At 36.4% G+C, this 22,368-nt stretch overlaps 1 protein-coding gene across 1 annotated transcript; it reads right to left on the minus strand.

Moving 5' to 3' along the window:
- Nucleotides 1–5,688: 5,688 nt before the first annotated feature.
- LOC110459289 lies at nt 5,689–9,057 on the minus strand. Its single transcript, XM_021511475.1, has one exon. It carries the CDS (start codon nt 8,625–8,627, stop codon nt 6,930–6,932), a length of 1,698 nt encoding a protein of 565 aa, XP_021367150.1. The 5' UTR covers nt 8,628–9,057; the 3' UTR covers nt 5,689–6,929.
- Between the last annotated feature and the right edge of the window lie 13,311 nt (nt 9,058–22,368).

Genomic DNA, 22,368 nt, shown 5'->3' on the forward strand with positions numbered 1-22,368 from the left:
CAAAATCCAAAAAAAACATTGTTTATATCAACTAATAAACAATTGATATACATTCAAAGCATTGTCATCTTTATGCAAATATCAAGATACATGTGTACATCGTTTCTTTATAAAAGGTCACGGCAACAGACTTTCATGACATGCCAAATAACATGAAATAGGAAAAACACAAATATATAAAGTGTATCATAGCGTTATAGAGGGTTAAACAGTATGTGAAGCTTCTCTTGTGTACATTTGATACGATTTAAGCTTTTCTGTTACGATAATGGGTGAGCAATTTCATTTGTAACCCGATGGGGTAACAATATCTGGTCGACAATCACAGGGTAACTAAAAATGCTATCTGATGTAATCGACGCATTTACATTATATCTTCAAGTTATCAGAAAAACCTTCTCAGAGGTGTTCTTACTATCTGATGCAATCGATGCTTTTACGTTGAATGTGAAATCTATTAAAAAAACTTCAGCTTTGGTCATTATCCGGTTATATACAATGTATCTATCTAGTTATCAATACCTGCATCATTATTTGATAAAAATTCGGCACGGTGTAAAAACTGTTCTCACTTTATGATGCGATCGTTTAACTTGTATCATATCCTTTTGACCTTTGTTCTGTAAGCTATATTTATACATACATTTACCTGTATCTTCTGAATAACCGCATCAGTATTCGACATGAATTCGGCACAGTGTTAAAAAAGTTCAAATCATAATATAAATAATACATATTTTAACACGCCAACAATTCGTTTTCATAGAGACACCTTACGTCCTAAGTACATCAATATTGATTCAATTTACATATCGGCAACACCAAATAACATCTGATAACCATCTTATATTATCGCGTAACAGCTAACACTTCGGTATGCAGTGCATCTAGTTGACAAAAGGTAAACGTGTATGCATCTATTTAGATACATAAATATTGATATAACAGAAACTGTTTCTAAACATGTGTGACATGTTTCTATTTCTGATTAAACAACACATATAGATCAAACATTAATCGCTGAAGGAAATTTAGGACCACACTATAGCTTAAAAAGAATCGTATTGAAATAGACATTACCTGCTGAGAATTATGAGGTACATTTTTATATATAGAATATTTATTTAACACTCCTTTAGTGTGTGAAAGGAATACATAAACTGCCTTAAAAACTCTTTGGTCATTGCATTATATCCACAGCATCAGCTGAGAAAGTGAGGAAATCTCTTTATATAACAAATACACAAGTCAATATTGCACTACCTTCCTCTTTGAAAGGTTGATCACGTGCCGACAGAGCAACAAATGGTGAGTTGCAATGAATCGAAAATGTCTACAAGTGCGCACATCTGTAACCAAGATAACAATGACAATGTCTCATTATAGGCCTGATCAGTGGTAATACCGCCACATAAAAAGGGGCCTTACTAAAGACATACCCGTTACATGTAGACACATACCAAGGGGCCTTACTAAAGACATACACGTTACATGTAGACACATAACCAAGGGGCCTTACTAAAGACATACCCGTTACATGTAGACACATAACCAAGGGACCTTACTAAAGACATACCCGTTACATGTAGACACATAACCAAGGGACCTTACTAAAGACATACCCGTTACATGTAGACACATAACCAAGGGGCCTTACTAAAGACATACCCGTTACATGTAGACACATAACCAAGGGGCCTTACTAAAGACATACCCGTTACATGTAGACACATAACCAAGGGGCCTTACTAAAGACATACCCGTTACATGTAGACACATAACCAAGGGGCCTTACTAAAGACATACCCGTTACATGTAGACACATAACCAAGGGGCCTTACTAAAGACATACCCGTTACATGTAGACACATAACCAAGGGGCCTTACTAAAGACATACCCGTTACATGTAGACACATAACCAAGGGGCCTTACTAAAGACATACCCGTTACATGTAGACACATAACCAAGGGGCCTTACTAAAGACATACCCGTTACATGTAGACACATAACCAAGGGGCCTTACTAAAGACATACCCGTTACATGTAGACACATAACCAAGGGGCCTTACTAAAGACATACCCGTTACATGTAGACACATAACCAAGGGGCCTTACTAAAGACATACATGTACCCGTTACATGTAGAAATGCTAAGGAAGGAAGCAGGAACAACAACTTGTCTGTTTAGCGGAAGCAATCCGTACCTGACCGCACTAAGAAACATCTAGTTCAGGAAACACCAAATTCGAAATTTTGACAGGAAAGTGCTAAAACCTTAATTAAAAATGTTAGGTCTCGTGTCGGCTGATATTCTGAAATGTGACCTCATTGAAGTGTCATTCAGATCGGTAGTAGCAGGTCTTTCTCCAAGACACAGTCTGCGACTGCCATCTCCTAACGGAAATAAATACTCATTTAACAGGTTAGCTGTACAGACTACTTAATGTTTAAATTTCTTCGATAAAGTATACGTTTTTGCTCTTTCCAAACTTGTTTTAGATAATTTTTGACAATGTCGACTTTTAGCAAAGTCCAAAGTAGGGATAGGGAGAAAAATCAATATATGAGATTTTGGTGATATGTAAGATGACCGACTGACACACACAAATTAATAGATGCAGTGTGCCAAAAATGAATTTCTCTGAACCATGAAACTGTTCGCACTTTAAGGAAACATTTACATACCTACAGGTAAGATGTCTTTGTCCCCTATACCAATTTGTGATGGACAGTGTTAGTACCTAACATAAATCATCAATGAAATCTTGTAGAATCTCTTAATGTAGACCTGTCTTTTCCTCGGGAAATACAGCCTACACGCGCTATGACGCCATGCAAGTCCACCAAATGACGTCTGGGTTGGAAATATAGTCCCGTTGTGTTGACTATGTTAAATGAATTATATTTGTTCTTATCACGGAATGGAACCAAGTTTGTATCATAGTTTGTCTGATAGTTTGTCATTGAGGTAAAATTTATGACAAATAATAAGAAAATGAATAAAAAAACTAAACGCCCCCCCCCCCCCCCCCCAACCCCCCCCCCCCCCCCCCCTATCAACCCTACCAGCAGCCGACCTCTACCCCATCCCCTTAATGTATTACGAATGAGCCAATCACCTATACTATATCATTTAAGCGTAGACATGGCTGTTGGCATGACTTCGAAATCAATATTAACGTGACATGTGGGTTAAATTTGATATTCATGACATGTACGCTAGTCTGTCAAGAATTGAAATATGGGTCATTACGATTAGAAATTAAACAAGTAGAAACACGATACTCGATTGCTATTTTCTTATTTACTTCATAAAAGAATGTCAATTCTTTAGACTGTTTGTAATTGAATTAATGCAGATTTTTGTGATAGTATGACTTTTACAAAACGCAAGGACAGCATATTCTAGAGTGCCAACAAACAACGAGAACATGTTCCAAAGTGACAACAAACAACGACAACATGTTCCAAAGTGACAACAAACAACGACAACATGTTCCAAAGTGACAACAAACAAAGACCAAATATAACACAGTGACAACACACAAAGACAAAATGAATCACTGTGACAAAAAACAAAGACAAAATGTAACACAGTGACAACAAACAAATTCAAAATGTATCACTGTGACAACACACAAAGACAAAATGAATCACAGTGACAAAAAACAAAGACAAAATGTGCCACAGTGACAACACAAAAAGACAAAATTGTAACACAGTGACAACACAAAAAGACAAAATGAATCAGTGACAACAAACAAAGTCAAAATGTATCACTGTGACAACACACAAAGACAAAATGAATCACAGTGACAAAAAACAAAGACAAAATGTGCCACAGTGACAACACAAAAAGACAAAATGAATCACAGTGACAACACAAAAAGACAAAATTGTAACACAGTGACAACAAACAACGTCAAAATGTATCACAGTGACAACACACGAAGACAAAAAAGCAAAGACAAAATGTAACACAGTGACAACACACAAAGACAAAATGAATCACAGCGACAACACACAAAGACAAAATGAATCTCAGTGACAACACACAACGACAAAATGAATCACACCGACAACACACAGCGAAATAAAAGTGTAACGGTGTCAACACGCAAGGAAAAAATGTAACACAGTGACAAAAAACAAAGACAAAATGAATCACAGTGACAACACACAAAGACAAAATGAATCACAGCGACAACACACAGCGTAATAAAAGTGTAACGGTGTCAACACGCAAGGAAAAAATGTAACACAGTGTCAACACGCATTGACAAAATGTATCACGTATCACAGTGTCAACACGCAACGACAAAATTATCGCAGTGTCAACACTCAACGTCAAAATGTACCAACGTGTCAACACGCAACGGCAAAATATATCACAGTGTCAACATGCAACGGCAAAATGTACCACTTAGTCAATAAACCAAGGACAAAAATAAACTCTAGATGGTGATACATGTATCACTCTTAGTCCTATTGGGACAAAGATGATCAATATCAAATTTTATCTTAATCCTTGGTGCCGTAACGAAAGAGTAAGATTTCATAGATTCACTTTTATTTTCTCTAATGGGTCCTTCCTCCTCTTCTCAAATGTGACGGCTTCACCCTCAAGTTACATAAAATTTAATTCCTTTGTCTAAGGATGCTCTAAACAGGATAAGGTTAAAGTCCCATCAACCGTTCTGTAAGGGCACGATTTTCAATTGTATACTTTTACTCCCCTATCTGGCGTCACCCCCTTTTCCCCGAGGACGGGGACGTCCTCAAGCATACCAATAATGAAACCCTTGGTCAAAGTATGCTACCAGCCAAATTTGATTAAAATCCATTTTTCGTTTCTGAACAACCTTTATTTCCCCCTCTGACATTTTACTGAACCGTAAATTTACGACTCACAATTACATGTACTTAAGGCGAAAAGAAAGATATTTAAGCCATATTATATCTTATACATGTATAAGTTTTAAACCCAGGGCCACTTTCCTTACTTACATACTAATCCAGTGGAGTCACTAAATAATTGCTGTGTGAAGTGCTCTTTTGTTCCTGGTCTTTTTGGGATGGTAATACATGTATTTACACACATTTTAATCATCTAGTAAGTACAATTCACATTAGTTTACAAACTTCTTAAGATCTGTCAGCTTAACGTTACACAATGGGTTACTATTTACTCAAAATTCTTAATTATCGGTATAATGAACTAAAATCGTTCGTGAAAGTCAGCTTATGATAAAGACAGTTCTATCAAAAGAAAACTAATAAAGTATATGTTGATATATGTTTACCTATGATTACAAAATGAATACTTGCAGCAAATAAACAATATGTTGTGTAGGTAGTACATTGTGCCTTACTGAATGTTTATGTCGTTATAATCACCTTACCTGGTCTCATGGGGCTAATATAGACCTTATTAGTTATCTAACGATCTCTTGGCACGTTACAGTAGTTTTTTTTACCTGATTGAGTATACCTGGTGTCGGCCATACATACCCTGGGGCGTTACCTACCCATACAGTGTATATACGTTTACATGATATTTTGTACCTATACGAAGTATTTCTATACACTTTTACACAGGTAAACTTTCAGGATTATCTCAGGTGTGTCGATCAGATTTTACCTGGACGTACCTAGTGTTAAATATATGTTTCTGAACTAAAACGGAATCAAAACATTTTTATTGTATACTAATTGTCACTATATGCCCGGGGGAGGCCTTCTATCGTCAAATCCGATCTTTTGAATTATTTACATTATATCGTGTATAACCTAGATAAAATGGATTCAAAATACTTTCTTGACATAATTATAAGCAAACATACCGACATACACTATGTTTAGTTTATTGCAGGTTTGTCAACACATGAATAAGTATACAGAAGGAATATTGAGTTGAAGTTAAAAAGATAAGTAAATAGTGAGTTTAAATAAATATGTTAAGAGATACAACTGCAAATTAACAATGAATAGACATATTATAGATTCCAATTTCATTTTTTTTCACAGAATCACAGGCAAACATAGAGGTATACTCTGTGTTTGGTTTATAGTAAGGTCATCAGCACAGGTGTTTAAGAGGAATGCTGACTTAAAGATATATAGAAAATTGTAAATGGTTAAATTAATGACAAGTAAAATTGCACTAAGTCCAAATTGTGAATTAAATCAATGTATTTGAGTACTGCACAAAGATATGGATAAGGAAATAAAGATATAATGAAGGTGTTATATATATATATAGTTCCTCTGGTGAATCTCTAAAGAGGAGAAAGCGCTAGGAAAGTCGAAGAAACTCTTGTCTTTTGTTTTCATATATATATATATATCGAGGTGATACTAAACTCACTTACATTAGGCTTAATTTACACCAGCGTGGAGGCCATTAACATATTTACATTTTCAACAGAGAATTTGATTAATTATATGGTTATTGTAAGGTTAATAGGAATGCTATGAAACAAATGTACATACATTGAGGCATTATTTACCTTAAACAATCCGTAGAACGACCAAATCAAGAAAAAAGTCAGGCATTCAAAATTCGAGTTTTTGAAATCACTTGAAGCACAGATAATGTGAAAACTCATCATCAGCAAGTCAATGAACCATGAAATAGAAGCCACACTAAGCATCCGCAGTATATAATGTGATGCAGTGTGACTATGATCCGAGTATGAATGCCCAACCACCTTCACATTGTGTGAGAATTCGAAGTAGCCTATGAACGTGAAGTTAAATGAGAATGTTTGACGCCGCCAAAAAGTCACACCTTAGTTTCACTTACTCTCCGAAACAAGACAAGTGATTACATTAATTACCGGTCTCTGTATGAGTGAACACAACGTCTGAACTCTGGGTCCCCTGTCCATGTTGACTGACCAGTGTGGTGGTCTGGTTAACACTGGCCTAATGGTTCCTCTCCTGGTTTTCTGTCAAAGGTTTGGACGATTCCTCATTGGATGAAATTTGTACACCACCACTCTGAGAGTTCACTCTCCTGTACTTAGGTTCTGGACTTATGTAAGTTTCCAAAGATTCACCTTCTGAAACATTGTTCCGTGGTATTTTTTCATATTCTTCTTTGGAATTTCCCGAGCTTGCCTGGTGGTTTTCGTTCAGTAGCAGGCCTTCCTTTGGCCCCGACGTCCCGTTTAGCTCCTCTGCCTGAATTTCTTCATCAACACCTTCCAACTGGTCTTGTTTGTTTACTGAAGACCCAACTTTAGGTTCAGATTCCAAACCAATCACCTCCGTGTCATATTCAGCATTTCCACCTGTAGACATGTAGTCCTTGTTTCCCAGTGACCCAACTTTAGGGGAAGCTTTCCAGTCTAGGGATTCAATCTGATACTCCACACCTCCGCCTCCAGGTTGATGGTTTTTGTTTTTAAGTGAATCTACTTTTGCTTCAGCTTTCCACTCTAGATTCTCTGTGTTGTATTCCACATTGCCTCCTCCAGATTGGAAGTGTTTGTTAACAAGCGATCCAACTTTTGAGGTGGCATTCCACGCCAGTTCTTCAGTATGATAAACCTTATTGCCTCCCTTTGATTTATAGTCCTTATTTTCAAGAGAGCCAACCTTTGATTCAGTGGTCCAATCTAGTTTCTCTGTATTGTATGCCACATTTCCTCCTCCAGGTTGAAAATGTTTGTTAGCAAAAGATCCAACTTTTGCGGTGGCATTCCACACCAGTTCCTCAGTATGGTAAACCTTATTGCCTCCCTTTGATTTAAAGTCCTTATTCTCCAGCGATCCAACCTTTGACTTAGCAGTCCATTCAAGAGGCACTGTGTCGTACATAACATTACCACCTCCTGGCTGGTACCCCTTGTTCTGAAAGGAACCCACTTTTGATTGAGCATTCCATTTCTTGTTTTCCGTCAGCAGTTGTACGTTTCCTCCCCCAGGTTGGTAGTTTTTGTTATTAAGGGAACCTACCTTGGACAAAGCCTGCCACTTCAAAGGATAATCTATCGCCTTTTTTGGTTTCTTTGTTGGTATGTAACCAATGTTATCAAATGAACCCACTTTTGCCTCCACATTCCAGTCGAACTTTTTATTGGTAATTTCAACATATCCAGTTTTTGGCCTATAGTGCATATTTAGAAGAGATTCAACCTTTGAGCTTGAATCCCACTGTGGTCTCTCATCAGGAATTTCCACATTCCCACCACCTGGTTTATATCCAGCGTTCTCAAGTGATCCAACCTTGGGTTTCCCAACAAATTTCTTTGGTGTAACTGGAATTTCAAGTTTTCCAGTCTCAGTATTTTCTCGAGCATCTTTCCAGTTCTGCTTAATTCTACTGACTTGACTTTTCGGAATGATGATGGTCTTAGTATGCTGGTCATTATTCCATGGTGATTGCTTCTTTTTAGTGCGCTCTATGTGGTCAGGGTCGATGGACTTCACCTTTGGTTCACCTTTCCAGATAACTGGGAATGAGGGTATCTCTTTGTAGCTCTGTTTAGGTTGATACCTGTTGTTGGACAGAGAGTCGACTTTTGGTTTACCACGGTAACCCATGTCAATACTGGGCAAATGAACCCAGTTTGACTTATCACGGGGTCCTCTTTTCGAATTCGTTGTGGTAGTTTCCATGGTGATGTCTCTTACACTCCCTGCTCAGTCAGTGGTCGTATACTGGATCATACATTGACAAGAGCTCACAGATAACGTTTTGACTTCTGCATGAGAGTCTGATATTTGATTTACGGATTTAAAAAGTTTCTATCCATTTCATTACAGATTGTCATTCTGCCGTCTAGTTTAAGATCTACTTATTTATAATGTCTCAATATACTTCATCACAGACCGTACGTCTGTGGTTATATCGGTATGATCCACGTGTATGTGTACTAGTTTAAAACGTTTATCCAATTGGTCACAATCTGTACTTTTACTGTATATCCTTGTATGTTAATATGTCAGTTGATATTAAGAAAGAATGGCCGGTCCTTCAATAACAACACAATGAAAAACAAACGTATGTACAGCCTTCTGACATTTCGGTATATAAAGAAATCTGACTTTTAACTGTCTGCTTTATCTTACGGCTATGTTATTGTTGTTGTAGTACATGTACTACCTGGCACTGTGGATTAGGCCTGGAATCCTAATCTCCACCTCTACAATCAATTACTGAGCTATACACCTTTAAACTTCCAGCTAGGTTTTACAACTCATAAAGTAGCCCATACAGAACCGAATTACCTGGCAATAAACTTAGCAGGTGATATTTCTAATGGAAACCATGTATCCTGTTCACTGTGATATAATGTGTTCATATTGGTGGTTTGTGTTATTGAATAAACAGCTTCTGGTCTGGTAAGATCATATTACTTACAATACCCTTCAAAAGAAATTAACGTATTGTTCATATTTTTTTTCTTCACAATAGAACAACACACTATTACAAAGTAAAGTGAATTGTATGAACAAGATCTCCAAGAGATATCGGGCGCTTACCTTTTGATATGGATGAGGAACAGAAGATAGATTTTAAATTTCGTTGAGTTGTATTAGTATGTATGAATGGTTAAGAGTCTTATATATATTAAAGAACGTTTTGTGCAGTGGATTGACAAATTATGACATCCGTTATGAGAATAAGAACAGTCGTAATTGTGTTGATTGATTGATTTCTTTATTTATCGTGATCGATGAATACTTGACGTAACAATTCAAAGGTCAATTAAAGGTCAATACATAGGTTACCAAAGGTCACATGTCAAACCGATCTCCATTATCCAACAATGTAGTATATGTTTTGTATGCACATCTTATAACAATGTAAGTCGTATCTTAGGTCAGAAAATAGGTCAACAAAGGTCATAGGTCAGATTTGTTTTATCAATATCTATCAAAGCTTGCAACTTCTATATTGTACATTTTATAACAATGAAAAATTATACTGAAGATAAGGCGTCAATTTGGTCCTATTTCTTACCTGTGTTTGTGGTCAACGGGTGTCTCCCCGTTAGAATTAGCCTGCACTGGTCAGCTAAACATGATCGGAATAACTTACCTTGATCTACCTATGAAATGTTCCCATGAACGTTATCGAACAGACAAGTATCCTAAAGAACAACATCACATGGATACATCTAGGAATATCCATGATTTCGCCTGTGTGGGATTTCCTCAGCAAATTTCGGGTATGATAATATAATAATCTTACTCCTTGATTTAAGATTTGCACATCTGGTCCAATTAGGATTTTCTGATTCATTGTCAATGAACAAAATAACACAACAGATCCAAATCATTTCAACCCTCGGGTTGAGATTAGCCCATTTCACCTGCAAAAGGACTGATTTTTCTTTTTATCCCGATCATGTAACCGAATTATCAACTAACTATCTAAATACTACTTAGGTACGCAAGGACTCCAAAGCAGCCTCTGTATCGCAATGTCCATACATTTATATGACTCTGTATCTTTGAAAATGCACTTAAGTCAGTCCAACGAATCATACGCTGGCTTTTGCATTTTACTATCAGCTTTCATTATTGAAAGTAAGATGAATAGTTCCTATAGATAAAGATAAACAAAATCTCGTATCCATATAGATGATTCTCCTATGAATTTTTTTCTGTTTTATTTACGGTTCTTGCAGTAAAGAGACATACATATGAGTTTCAATCTTTTCCAAAGAACCAAATAAAAACAATAGGGTTCACATCATACTACTGTGTACATATTCTACACCATGTTTGTAGTAAATCATATATTCAACAAATATGTCGACGGTAAACCCACGTTATACTTTCTAGCATATTTTGGCGTTATAAAGGGTGTGACAATAAATCGACCGAGACAATAAAATGAATTGGAAACTGAAGCAGTATACAATTGTATCGAGATTTATGGTACAATAGCAATAAGTATCTCATTCTCACACGTAACGATCGTCCACGAGAATCGCTGAGATTTGCGTAAGCGAAAATGTTTGTAAACGTGAAATGCTCTTGTTTCATTATGACCACTATACATTAGAATGGATTAACATGTATATCAAGTTCCAGACATATGGAATAGTGTAGCCCAGCAACAGAGAAACCCCATAGGGTGCCCTAGATCTCTACGAAACGTTAAATACCGCCTACATACTTCAAGAGCCGTTATTGTCACCAAAAATCTAAAACGTTTTCATCTATAAAAAGCAAAAACACTCAATTTAGACTAAACAAATGATCGCAGTATGAACGTCTCAATATTGAAAATTGTATTTGGCTTCTCGAAAATTACATTGAAATTAGAATAACACGAGGACAGTTACAAGAATCTAGGCACTGGTTTTGTGTTGGTTTTGTATGTGGATTCATGCTTTTCTTGTATGCAGGCTTATATAGAACAACCAGTGGAATGTTTATGCCTGACGTTTCGATGACTAGTACTAGTATGATATGTACTCTTTCACCTCCATCAGACAAAATAAATGTGTCATGATGGTGACAGTATACGTATTCCACTAATCATCGAAACACCACACAAAAACATGATGGTGACAGTATACGTATTCCACTAATCATCGAAACACCACACAAAAACATGATGGTGACAGTATACGTATTCCACTAATCATCGAAACACCACACAAAAACATGATGGTGACAGTATACGTATTCCACTAATCATCGAAACACCACACAAAAACATGATGGTGACAGTATACGTATTCCACTAATCATCGAAACACCACACAAAAACATGATGGTGACAGTATACGTATTCCACTAATCATCGAAACACCACACAAAAACATGATGGTGACAGTATACGTATTCCACTAATCATCGAAACACCACACAAAAACATGATGGTGACAGTATACGTATTCCACTAATCATCGAAACACCACACAAAAACATGTATTGGTTGTGCTATATTATATGTAAACAGTATATTCTAACCTACCTAAAGAAAATTCTTAGAAAAAGGGTTCATGTTGTTTTTCCTTTTATTTTGGTGTCGTCCCAGTTCTTGTTGTCTATGTGTTCTGACTCGGGTTTCAGATGCTGTCCTGTGCTTGACATGTAGTAAGTATTTGTATACACCTAACTGTACCCAACCATAGTATTGCTGTTTCTATGTGTACGATGGGTGCAGCACATGCAGTACCATCCACATGAAATGTAACTGATGCAGTAGATCGGTTTGTGTCTCTTCACTTCCTCTAAGCAGATGATACATAAGAAACACCCGACTCTGATGAAGTTACAGCTTTTAATACAGTGGGATGAAGCTGTTTTTTGTTCTTGATTTCTGAAATGCCCCTTGTGCAATGACCACAAACAAAATCCAAATCTGAGATCATTTTATTAAATCATCATTAATCTACATGAATGACCAGAAATCTCTTAAAGATTGGAATTAGCACAGCCTGTTTCCGGTCTGTTTCGTGTCAATAATTATATTAGACTGCACACTAAAGATCTTGGACAGATAATCATATCGACATAAAGAGAGTTTTAGTAATGTGTTACAATCATTGAAAGAATGCTGAATCTTAATCAGAAATATATTACATCACCTTGTACCGTCCGTAAATGCCAATAGGCGTACAGTTCTAACTGACACACAACGGTAACTTAATAACTCAGGCCATCCCAGAACTGATCAATATTTGTTATCTGACGTCATATCCGGACGATACAAGCTCGTGGTAAATGGTTTTTACCAGTTGCAAACGTTGAATGTCAATACAAAAACAAATTGGTATATACTAATTAATTAAAGCTGTGTTTCATTTTTATTAATAAGTTCTAGGTAGTACGTAGAAAATGAGTTACATGTATCATTACCGCATGATTTTTTAACTACATCTGACGGAATGGCCATATGGTGCAGTAAATAATTATTTTGTTTGGCTTTCTGCAATAACTGATCAATAGTTTGAATAAGTATCCCTTTCCTTTGTACTTCAAATGATTAATTTACGTTACAGACATTGCTAGTTAACGATTATTTCCCGTATACTTTCGAATGAAGTTAGCATTATGCTAGACAGAACTATGACATCAATCTTATAATAAAATTATAAGCTATTATAAAATACATATTTACGAGTGAATAAGAACACAAAATAAACTGCTGATGTGATTTACACGTCTAAAAAAGTTGACTTTACACAATAGAATGACACATGTAATTTTATATAAAATACCAGGTTAAACACTATACATTAAGTTGACAATACTCTGCAGAATGAAACATGACACAAAGCTAGAAAGACCAGACCTAGAAGCATATAACACATAAAGTTGACCATACTTTGACCAGTGTGACGAGAGAAACCAACGACTTTCACCATGAATGGAAAGTCATTGTACATTACCAGCCTATCGATATCCTATTATGTCCGGGCCTCGTCAATATCCGTCTATAGGCTCGTTAGGACCACTAATAATGTTTTTAGTATATGTTTCATCTATAACAAGCCAAAAAACTCAATTTAGACTAAACAAATGATCGCAGTATGATGAGGGTTTGCTGTAAGAGTATTGCACAACTTTTCATTTTTTGTACTAATTTATACAAAAGTCGCATGTGATACAATAAACGTTAACCTTCCGGAACACCTGGGTCCATAGACGCAAACCATGATCATGCACAGGCAGCATGAAGTAAGTACACAAACAGCTTTCTCGCCGTTCACGAGAACAAATAACAGAATCCAATGAACGTCTCAATATTGAAAATTGTATTCGACTTCTTGAAAATTATATTGAAATTTGAATAACCGGTACAAGATATCGCGCCTGCGCACAGAACCAGATTATGAGTACGAGGCCAGTTACAAGAATCTAGGCACTGGTTTTGTGTTGGTTTTGTATGTGGATTCATGCTTTTCTTGTATGCAGGCTTATATAGAACAACCAGTGGAATGTTTATGCCTGACGTTTCGATGACTAGTACTAGTATGATATGTACTCTTTCACCTTCATCAGACAAAATAAATGTGTCATCATGGTGACAGTATACGTATTCCACTAATCATCGAAACACCACACAAAAACATGTATTGGTTGTGCTATATGACATGTAAACAATATATTATAACCTACCTAAAGAAAATTCTTAGAAAAGGGTTCATGTTGTTTTTCCTTTTATTTTGGTGTCGTCCCAGTTCTTGTTGTCTATGTGTTCTGACTCGGGTTTCAGATGCTGTCCTGTGCTTACGATGTAGTAAGTATTTGTATACACCTAACTGTACCCCACCATAGTATTGCTGTTTCTATGTGTACGATGGGTGCAGCACATGCAGTACCATCCACATGAAATGTAACTGATGCAGCAGATCGGTGTGTGTCTCTTCACTTCCTCTAAGCAGATGATACATAAGAAACACCCGACTCTGATGAAGTTACAGCTTTTAATACAGTGGGATGAAGCAGTTTTTTGTTCTTGATTTCTGAAATGCCCCTTGTGCAAAGACACAAAACAAAATCCAAATCTGAGATCATTTTATTAAATCATCATTAATCTACATGAATGACCAGAAATCTCTTAAAGATTGGAATTAGCACAGCCTGTTTCCGGTCTGTTTCGTGTCAATATTTATATTAGACTGTACACTAAAGATCTTGGACAGATAATCAAATCGACATAAAGAGAGTTTTAGTAATGTGTTACAATCATTGAACGAATGCTGAATCTTAATCAGAAATAGATTACATCACCTTGTACCGTCCGTAAATGCCAATAGGCGTACAGTTCTAACTGACACACAACGGTAACTTAATAACTCAGGCCATCCCAGAACTGATCAATATTTGTTATCTGACGTCATATCCGGACGATACAAGCTCGTGGTAAATGGTCTTTACCAGTTGCAAACGTTGAATGTCAATACAAAAACAAATTGGTATATACTAATTAATTAAAGCTTTGTGTCATTTTTATTAATAAGTTATAGGTAGTACGTAGAAAATGAGTTACATGTATCATTATCGCATGATTTTTAACTACATCTGACGGAATGGCCATATGGTGCAGTAAATAATTATTTTGTTTGGCTTTCTGCATTAACTGATCAATCGTTTGAATAAGTATCCCTTTCCTTTGTACTTCAAATGATTAATTTACGTTACAGACATTGCTAATTAACGATAATTTCCCGTATACTTTCGATTGAAGTTAGCATTACGCTAGACAGAACTATGACATCAATCTTATAATAAAGTTATAAGCTATTATAAAATACATATTTACGAGTGAAAAAGAACACAAAATAAACTGCTGATGTGATTTACACGTCTAAAAAAGTTGACTTTACATAATAGAATGACACATGTAATTTTATATAAAATACCAGGTTAAACACTATACATTAAGTTGACAATACTCTGCAGAATGAAACATGACACAAAGCTAGAAAGACCAGACCTAGAAGCATATAACACATAAAGTTGACCATACTTTGACCAGTGTGACGAGAGAAACCAACGACTTTCACCATGAATGGAAAGTCATTGTACATTACCAGCCTATCGATATCCTATTATGTCCGGGCCTCGTCAATATCCGTCTATAGGCTCGTTAGGACCACTAATAATGTTTTTAGTATATGTTTTATCTATAACAAGCCAAAAAACTCATTTTAGACTAAACAAATGATCGCAGTATGATGAGGGTTTGCTGTAAGAGTATTGCACAACTTTTCATTTTTTGTACTAATTTATACAAAAGTCGCAAGTGATACAATAAACGTTAACCTTCCGGAACACCTGGGTCCATAGACGCAAACCATGATCATGCACAGGCAGCATGAAGTAAGTACACAAACAGCTTTCTCGCCGTTCACGAGAACATATAACAGAATCCAATGAACGTCTCAATATTGAAAATTGTATTCGGCTTCTTGAAAATTATATTGTAATTTGAAAACCGGTACAAGATATCGCGCCTGCGCACAGAACCAGAGTATGAGTACGAGGACAGTTACAAGAATCTAGGCACTGGTTTTGTGTTGGTTTTGTATGTGGATTCATGTTTTTTTTGTATGCAGGTATATATAGCACAACCAGTGGAATGTTATAATAAAGTTATAAGCTATTATAAAATACATATTTACGAGTGAATAAGAACACAAAATAAACTGCTGATGTGAGTTACACGTCTAAAAAAGTTGACTATACACAATAGAATGACACATGTAATTTTATATAAAATACCAGGTTTAACACTATACATTAAGTTGACAATACTCTGCTGACTGAAACATGACACAAAGCTAGAATGACCAGACCTAGAAGCATATAACACATAAAGTTGACCATGCTTTGACCAGTGTTACGAGAGAAACCAACGACTTCGCCATTAATGGAAAGTCACTGTACATTACCAGATTATCGATATCCTATTATGTCCGGGCCTCGTCAATCTCCGTCTATAGGCTCGTTAGGACCAGTAATAAGGTTTTAGAATACTTACGAAATTGCATTTAAGACTTGTCTGTGCGTTTGTCGTTATCACATAAAAATCAATTTGATTTCCAGTAATGACCAGGTATCACGTGACTTCACATCACGATCTAATTTCGACAGACACGCTCCTTATATGGTATATTTATCTGTTTATAACACGTTCTGGTGGGATGTTTATAGATTTCGGCCGGCTGACTATCTAATGTATCAAATGGAATCTTTATATTTTATAAGTGTTTAAGTTAAATACCCAGATATATATATCTTCCACTTTAAAAGCTGGCGATGACTTGGGTACGGTTTTATATTTATAACAGTTATAAAGAGATTGATTATATGTATATCAAGCTGATTCCTAGAGGATCGCGGAGTCTATCAACATTGGTGATATGTATATTCGTATACATCTTTCTCTTTAAAAGTAAGTGTTAATTTGCAATTATTTCGAAGGCAAAATGCCAACAGGGAAAAATAAAATTTATTAAAAACAAAAAATGTGATTTGAAAGATAACTTCTGTTGTTTGAGTGCTTTATACAAGTGAAATATTGTACATATTACGTAAGCTGTACTGCCTTACATAAATATATGTATTGCGAGCTAACTGGAACCGAGGCGACGACACAAGAAAAGAACAGACAACAACATAAACTTAAGCAAAATCACAACGGAATAATTAAAGATATCACGAACCTTCGCAAATCCCGAACTAAAAACAGTGGCCCGTTTCGTCACTACATACGGTAACCATTGAGGTGCATCCTGTCAACTTCAGAAAAGTATGTAAGCCACTATTATAGAAATATTGAAAAAGGCTAGTCTTTAATCATAGTAAACACTGAAATCGTGACTAGAATATGAGCATAACTCCCTTAGATTAAAGTCTCTGAGGCAGTATTTATAGAAATGTCGAAATTATCTTTTTAATTGTGCACAGCCTGGAAAATGTTTTAATTTGTTCTGGTGCCGCTAGCTATTTGTAGAAATGACAGGACTTTGTTGTTTGCGATTGTAACATCTGCACACGAGTATAATTAGAGAGGTGTATTTGAGGGCCGACACACAGGCATGTTTACAACTAAACAACCGTGCTAGCCTTTGTAGTTAAATAAAAAGCATCTAAGAGATGTCGTGGGAGATGTTTTATGATTAGGTATGGATTCGTATAACAATGCTCGGCAGTGTGCGTGACAAAACTGCCGAAATCATTGCAGACGCTATGTGTATCAGGTTCTATTCTTGTTATGATGCAGAGAGCAATTACATACTGAGTATTCATATACTGAAAATTGAAAAATAAAGATATTTTACAGATCCCCGTACCACTGTATTACTGTTACTACACATTGGAAGCTGTTTTTTCTTCGTGGCTATTGTTTTGATAGATTAATATCTGAATAGAAAACCATATCTTCTGTGACTTTCATGAGAGGTAAAGGGAAAGAAACACAATACAATCAGCAACAGTGCTCTGTTTGTAAATATATTGACCGGGATTCGAACCCAGGATATCAGATATTGTCGCTCTAACCGACTGATATACCTGGTCCAAGGAAGTGACCTGGCCCAACTGTGCTACAGTTGGACTAAGACTACAATTAATTTTACTATGTGTTTCATTGTAACATTTAATTTCATAACAAATTCCCAATATTTGATAGTCAACTTTCATCCTTACCTGGTCAAGTGCAACATCTACGGAGTAAAAAAGATCAAAATTTCAACATAGCATGTTGGCCTTTTTCTTGAGATAATCGTCTGCATGTGTCACCAGTGTCAAAATAAACTTCCGGGACAGGGGGAGAGGTAAACACAGGACTTTTCACACAGCACCCTGCATCAAAAAATAAATGCACAATATACAAATTTGTCCCAGAAAAATTGTTAAATTGATATCTCTACAGTATTTTAACACCAAACTTTTACACAAACACCAAGTTCTAAGAGGCATAGTATATTTTTTACTAAAGTACCTATATTTCTAAGGGACTTCAGTCGTGGGTACTGAACCCGGAAGCGGGTACTGAACACGGAAGCATTTATATCCAAACGGATGTTAAGGGGAGGTCACTGCATATACAAAATATGGGCGTAACACAGACATTTGATTAAACTGGAGTGCTGTGTGACATGGATTCTTAACCACTGCCAGATCAGACAATACAATCCTCTGTTTGCACGCAGAGAGATGGTTTTACCTGGTAAGTATAGGAACGTATAAGAGAATAGGCACATTAACTAATACTGACTGTTTCAACTCTATCTAAAACTCGTGAAATATCGTGTTATTTAAAATTCAAACGAACTCTGATTAGATAAATAGAAGGTATCAGGCTCGACATAGTGGTATCATAATGTTTCAAATCAGGATGGATTAATTTTAGATTCAATTACGATATATTTTCAACGAGATTAAAATCCTCAAGCTAAAAACATGATTTAAAGTTATGACAAGATGATGTCAAAAAGAGATTTTTGCATACCAAACCAAGAAAGAAAAGGCTACAGTTTCTCCGTCAAGAAATAAATGCTAAAGTAGTTCATCTTTGTAACACAGTATAACATATATAATAAAGCACTCTTGTTAGCCCGGATGTAAACGCGCAAAGGGTCTTAATTTGGAAGGAAACCGGAGTACCCGGAGGAAACTCACGTGGTCAGGTTGGTGACCCCATAGCTTTTCACGTCCGGTCGGGGAATCAAACCCAGGCCGCCTTGGTAAAAGACAAGTGCACTATCCACTGCACCATCTGACCACCCTATTAATTATAAATAAATGTCAATGATAACTATAAGTTGAAATTACTTGTTCCATAATTGTTGTAAAATGCAGTTTATATCAAAACAATATTTAATACCCATGTAGCCCTTTGTATTTGGGTATGTATTAGTCAGGGTTGAATTACTCCGCGCCTACATATTGCGTCACACATATGTATTTGAGAGAACTTATCTGATTGGGTGAATGGGTGAGTGTGTGCTTATCTAAGCACCCGTTATTCCCTGCACAAACACTCCACCTATCATTCTAATACAAGCCTTCGAAAGTACTAGATCTACCAAACTCCAGTTAGTGTGAATGCAGAAACTTGTAAACTTTTATCTAAATGCTAAATGCAACTCGTAACATTGAACCAGTCATTGTGTTTGAGTTCTGTGACGTTTAAAGTGTTCCTATCGTTTATGATGTATTTGTAGGCCTTTGTAAATACCAAACCGCTGTAGATAAATCCTAAGCTCGTGGTTATTTATTGGCCTGGTTTACACACAGACTCCTTATTACAAGTTAACCGTTGACCGTTCTACTATTTGGATACGTCTGCAACAACAACAACAGAATTATGCAACCTCATGTCAATAATTCAGTTAGTATGATTAAAATATATATCTTAACAATTTCTAATTATTACTGTATTTGTTGATAAGGAAACACCTATCTAAACTGGCATGACAAGTACAACATCCTGTTACTGTAGTGTATTGATTAATACAAACAACTCGCAGTTTATACTGGACTCTTGCTTATTCATTAAACAGTCTCTAGAACTGAGGAGAGTGTGCTTGCTAACAGTATAAGGTACATTTATGGACTTTGCAGCTAAAAATGTTTAAATCAAATTTTCTATTTGAAGCTATGTTAATTTTGTTAATTTTGTTCATGCTAATGTATATTAGAAATATAAGCAATCACTTTCCGATTTTTCTACATGTACATATCTATGTATGTATTTCACTGTGTTTTATTATTTTACCTTCAAACAACTTTGTAGTTGAAAATGTGCAAATAAATCTTTTGACTTTGAATTTGAATTTGAATTAATATAACGGGTTTTGATAATAGTTATTCATCTCCGCCGTTTTGACGGTCACTACAAAATTAAGTAACCATTTAATCACCTTTTACTTCTCATCACAACCAGGAATGGCTATGTTTTGCTATCTTGCATTAGTTTACCTCACATATACTGGCTAGTATATTAACAGGTGCAATGTCCTTTCATTGCCTTGTCGACCATATGTCACAGCACACCGTCACTCACTACATGTACCCGTCACACGTCTGTCTATAGATGGTACCGAGGCCATCCCTTTACTTTTTCACCACATGTAAAAGCTTCAACTAATACGAATACACCATAAATACACTTTGTATCAAAGTATATCAGTGTATTCCATTGCATATTTCTACATGGGCCTTGTATAATCCGGCTTTAATGTAACATATATGTTTTCAATCAACAACAGAAGATCTTCACCAATGTATATAAAAAATCACTATTGAACGTCATAAAATTATGTATCCAATCAATAATAACAATCTTAAAAATAATTATAATAATATACAACATTTATATAGCGCCCTATATCATTTGTAAAATTATTCTAAGGCGCTTTACATCATATGTATAATAGTAATAATAATAATTGTGGAACAAAAACAAAGGCTTACAATCACTTTTATACATTTAAGCAAGCAATGTGCACATAATTGAATAAATAAAGGGTGGTATGTACATGACGTCTTTGCAGAGACCCTAAAATGCAGACTTGAAGAGGTGAGTTTTGATGTCCCTCTTGAATTTGGCCAGGGTATTTGACCTTCTAATAGCAAATGGTAAGCTGTTCCACAACGTGGCCGAAACCCTCCCAAAGCATCGGTTTCCATAGGTCACAAAACGAGATTTTGGGACACACAAAAATGATTCTGACTCCGACCGCAGTGATCGTGACGGCTGATACAGGGTAACAAGCCCCTGTAGGTACTGAGGAGCTGTTCCATTCAGTGCCTTGTATGTGAACACCAATATTTTGTACTCCGACCTGTATCGTACAGGTAACCAGTACAATGAATATTGCACAGGTGTGATGTGCTCTCTCTTTCGAGTACGAGAAACCAGTCGTGCTGCAGTGTTCTGGACCCTCTGCAGACGACTAGTTAGTTTGTCAGATATACCACAGAGCAGGGCGTTAACATAATTTGATCTGGAAGTAACAGGATTTGGCAATAGCGTTCACTTGTTTCTCAATGTTCAGTGAACTATCAAAGTATACCCCTAGGTTGTTAACAGCTGGGACAGTCTCAATAGTTCTGACACCGTCCTTGAGCTGGAGAGTCATTGTTTGCAAAAGCTTCATCAGAAAAAGACGATTAGTTCCGTCTTTTCCCGATTAAGCATTAGCATGATGGCGTTCATCCAGGTTCTGATATCTGTCAGACAAGCTTCCAGATATTCTGAAACTGAATCCCAACTGTCCTGTGGTTTGATGACCATGTTAACGTGTGTGTCATCAGCATATCAATGATAACGAAGACTATGGCGACGACAATTCTCTCCAATCAATTTGGAGTACAGGCAATATTTTCGTGGTCCTAACACCGACCCTTGAGGAACCCCGAAATCTAGTACTTTGTCATGTGAGGTGGTTGATCCGATGGCAACACACTGTCGTCGTTCACTCAGATAAGACTGTATCCAGTTTAGTGCGGTATCAGTCTCTCCATTAGAGTACTCCAGACGTTTATAAGGTATGCCATGGTCGATGACATCAAATGCAGCTGACAAGTCCAGCATGACAACCACCGCTCTGCACTTGTTATCCAATGCAGAAGCTATGTACACGTAGGAGGGCCGTCTCGGTAGGCCGATTGTATGTTGTCATGGAGACTGCTTGCATGGAGATGAACCTCTAAACGCCGGGACACAACCTTCTCCAAGATCTTAGACAGAAAAGGCAGATTTGAAACTCCTCCTTGTCCATTCCAGGCTTCTTTAACAATGGTCTAACATGTGCCTTCTTGAAACATAATGGAAACTTTGACTGAGCCAATGATTTGTTCATGATTGCGGTCATCAAAGGATGCAGTGCTTCAATACATTGCTTTAATAGGTCTGTAGGCAGTGGATCCAACA

Source organism: Mizuhopecten yessoensis, unplaced genomic scaffold, assembly GCF_002113885.1.
Source record: "Mizuhopecten yessoensis strain PY_sf001 unplaced genomic scaffold, ASM211388v2 scaffold1313, whole genome shotgun sequence".
Lineage (NCBI taxonomy): Eukaryota > Metazoa > Mollusca > Bivalvia > Pectinida > Pectinidae > Mizuhopecten > Mizuhopecten yessoensis.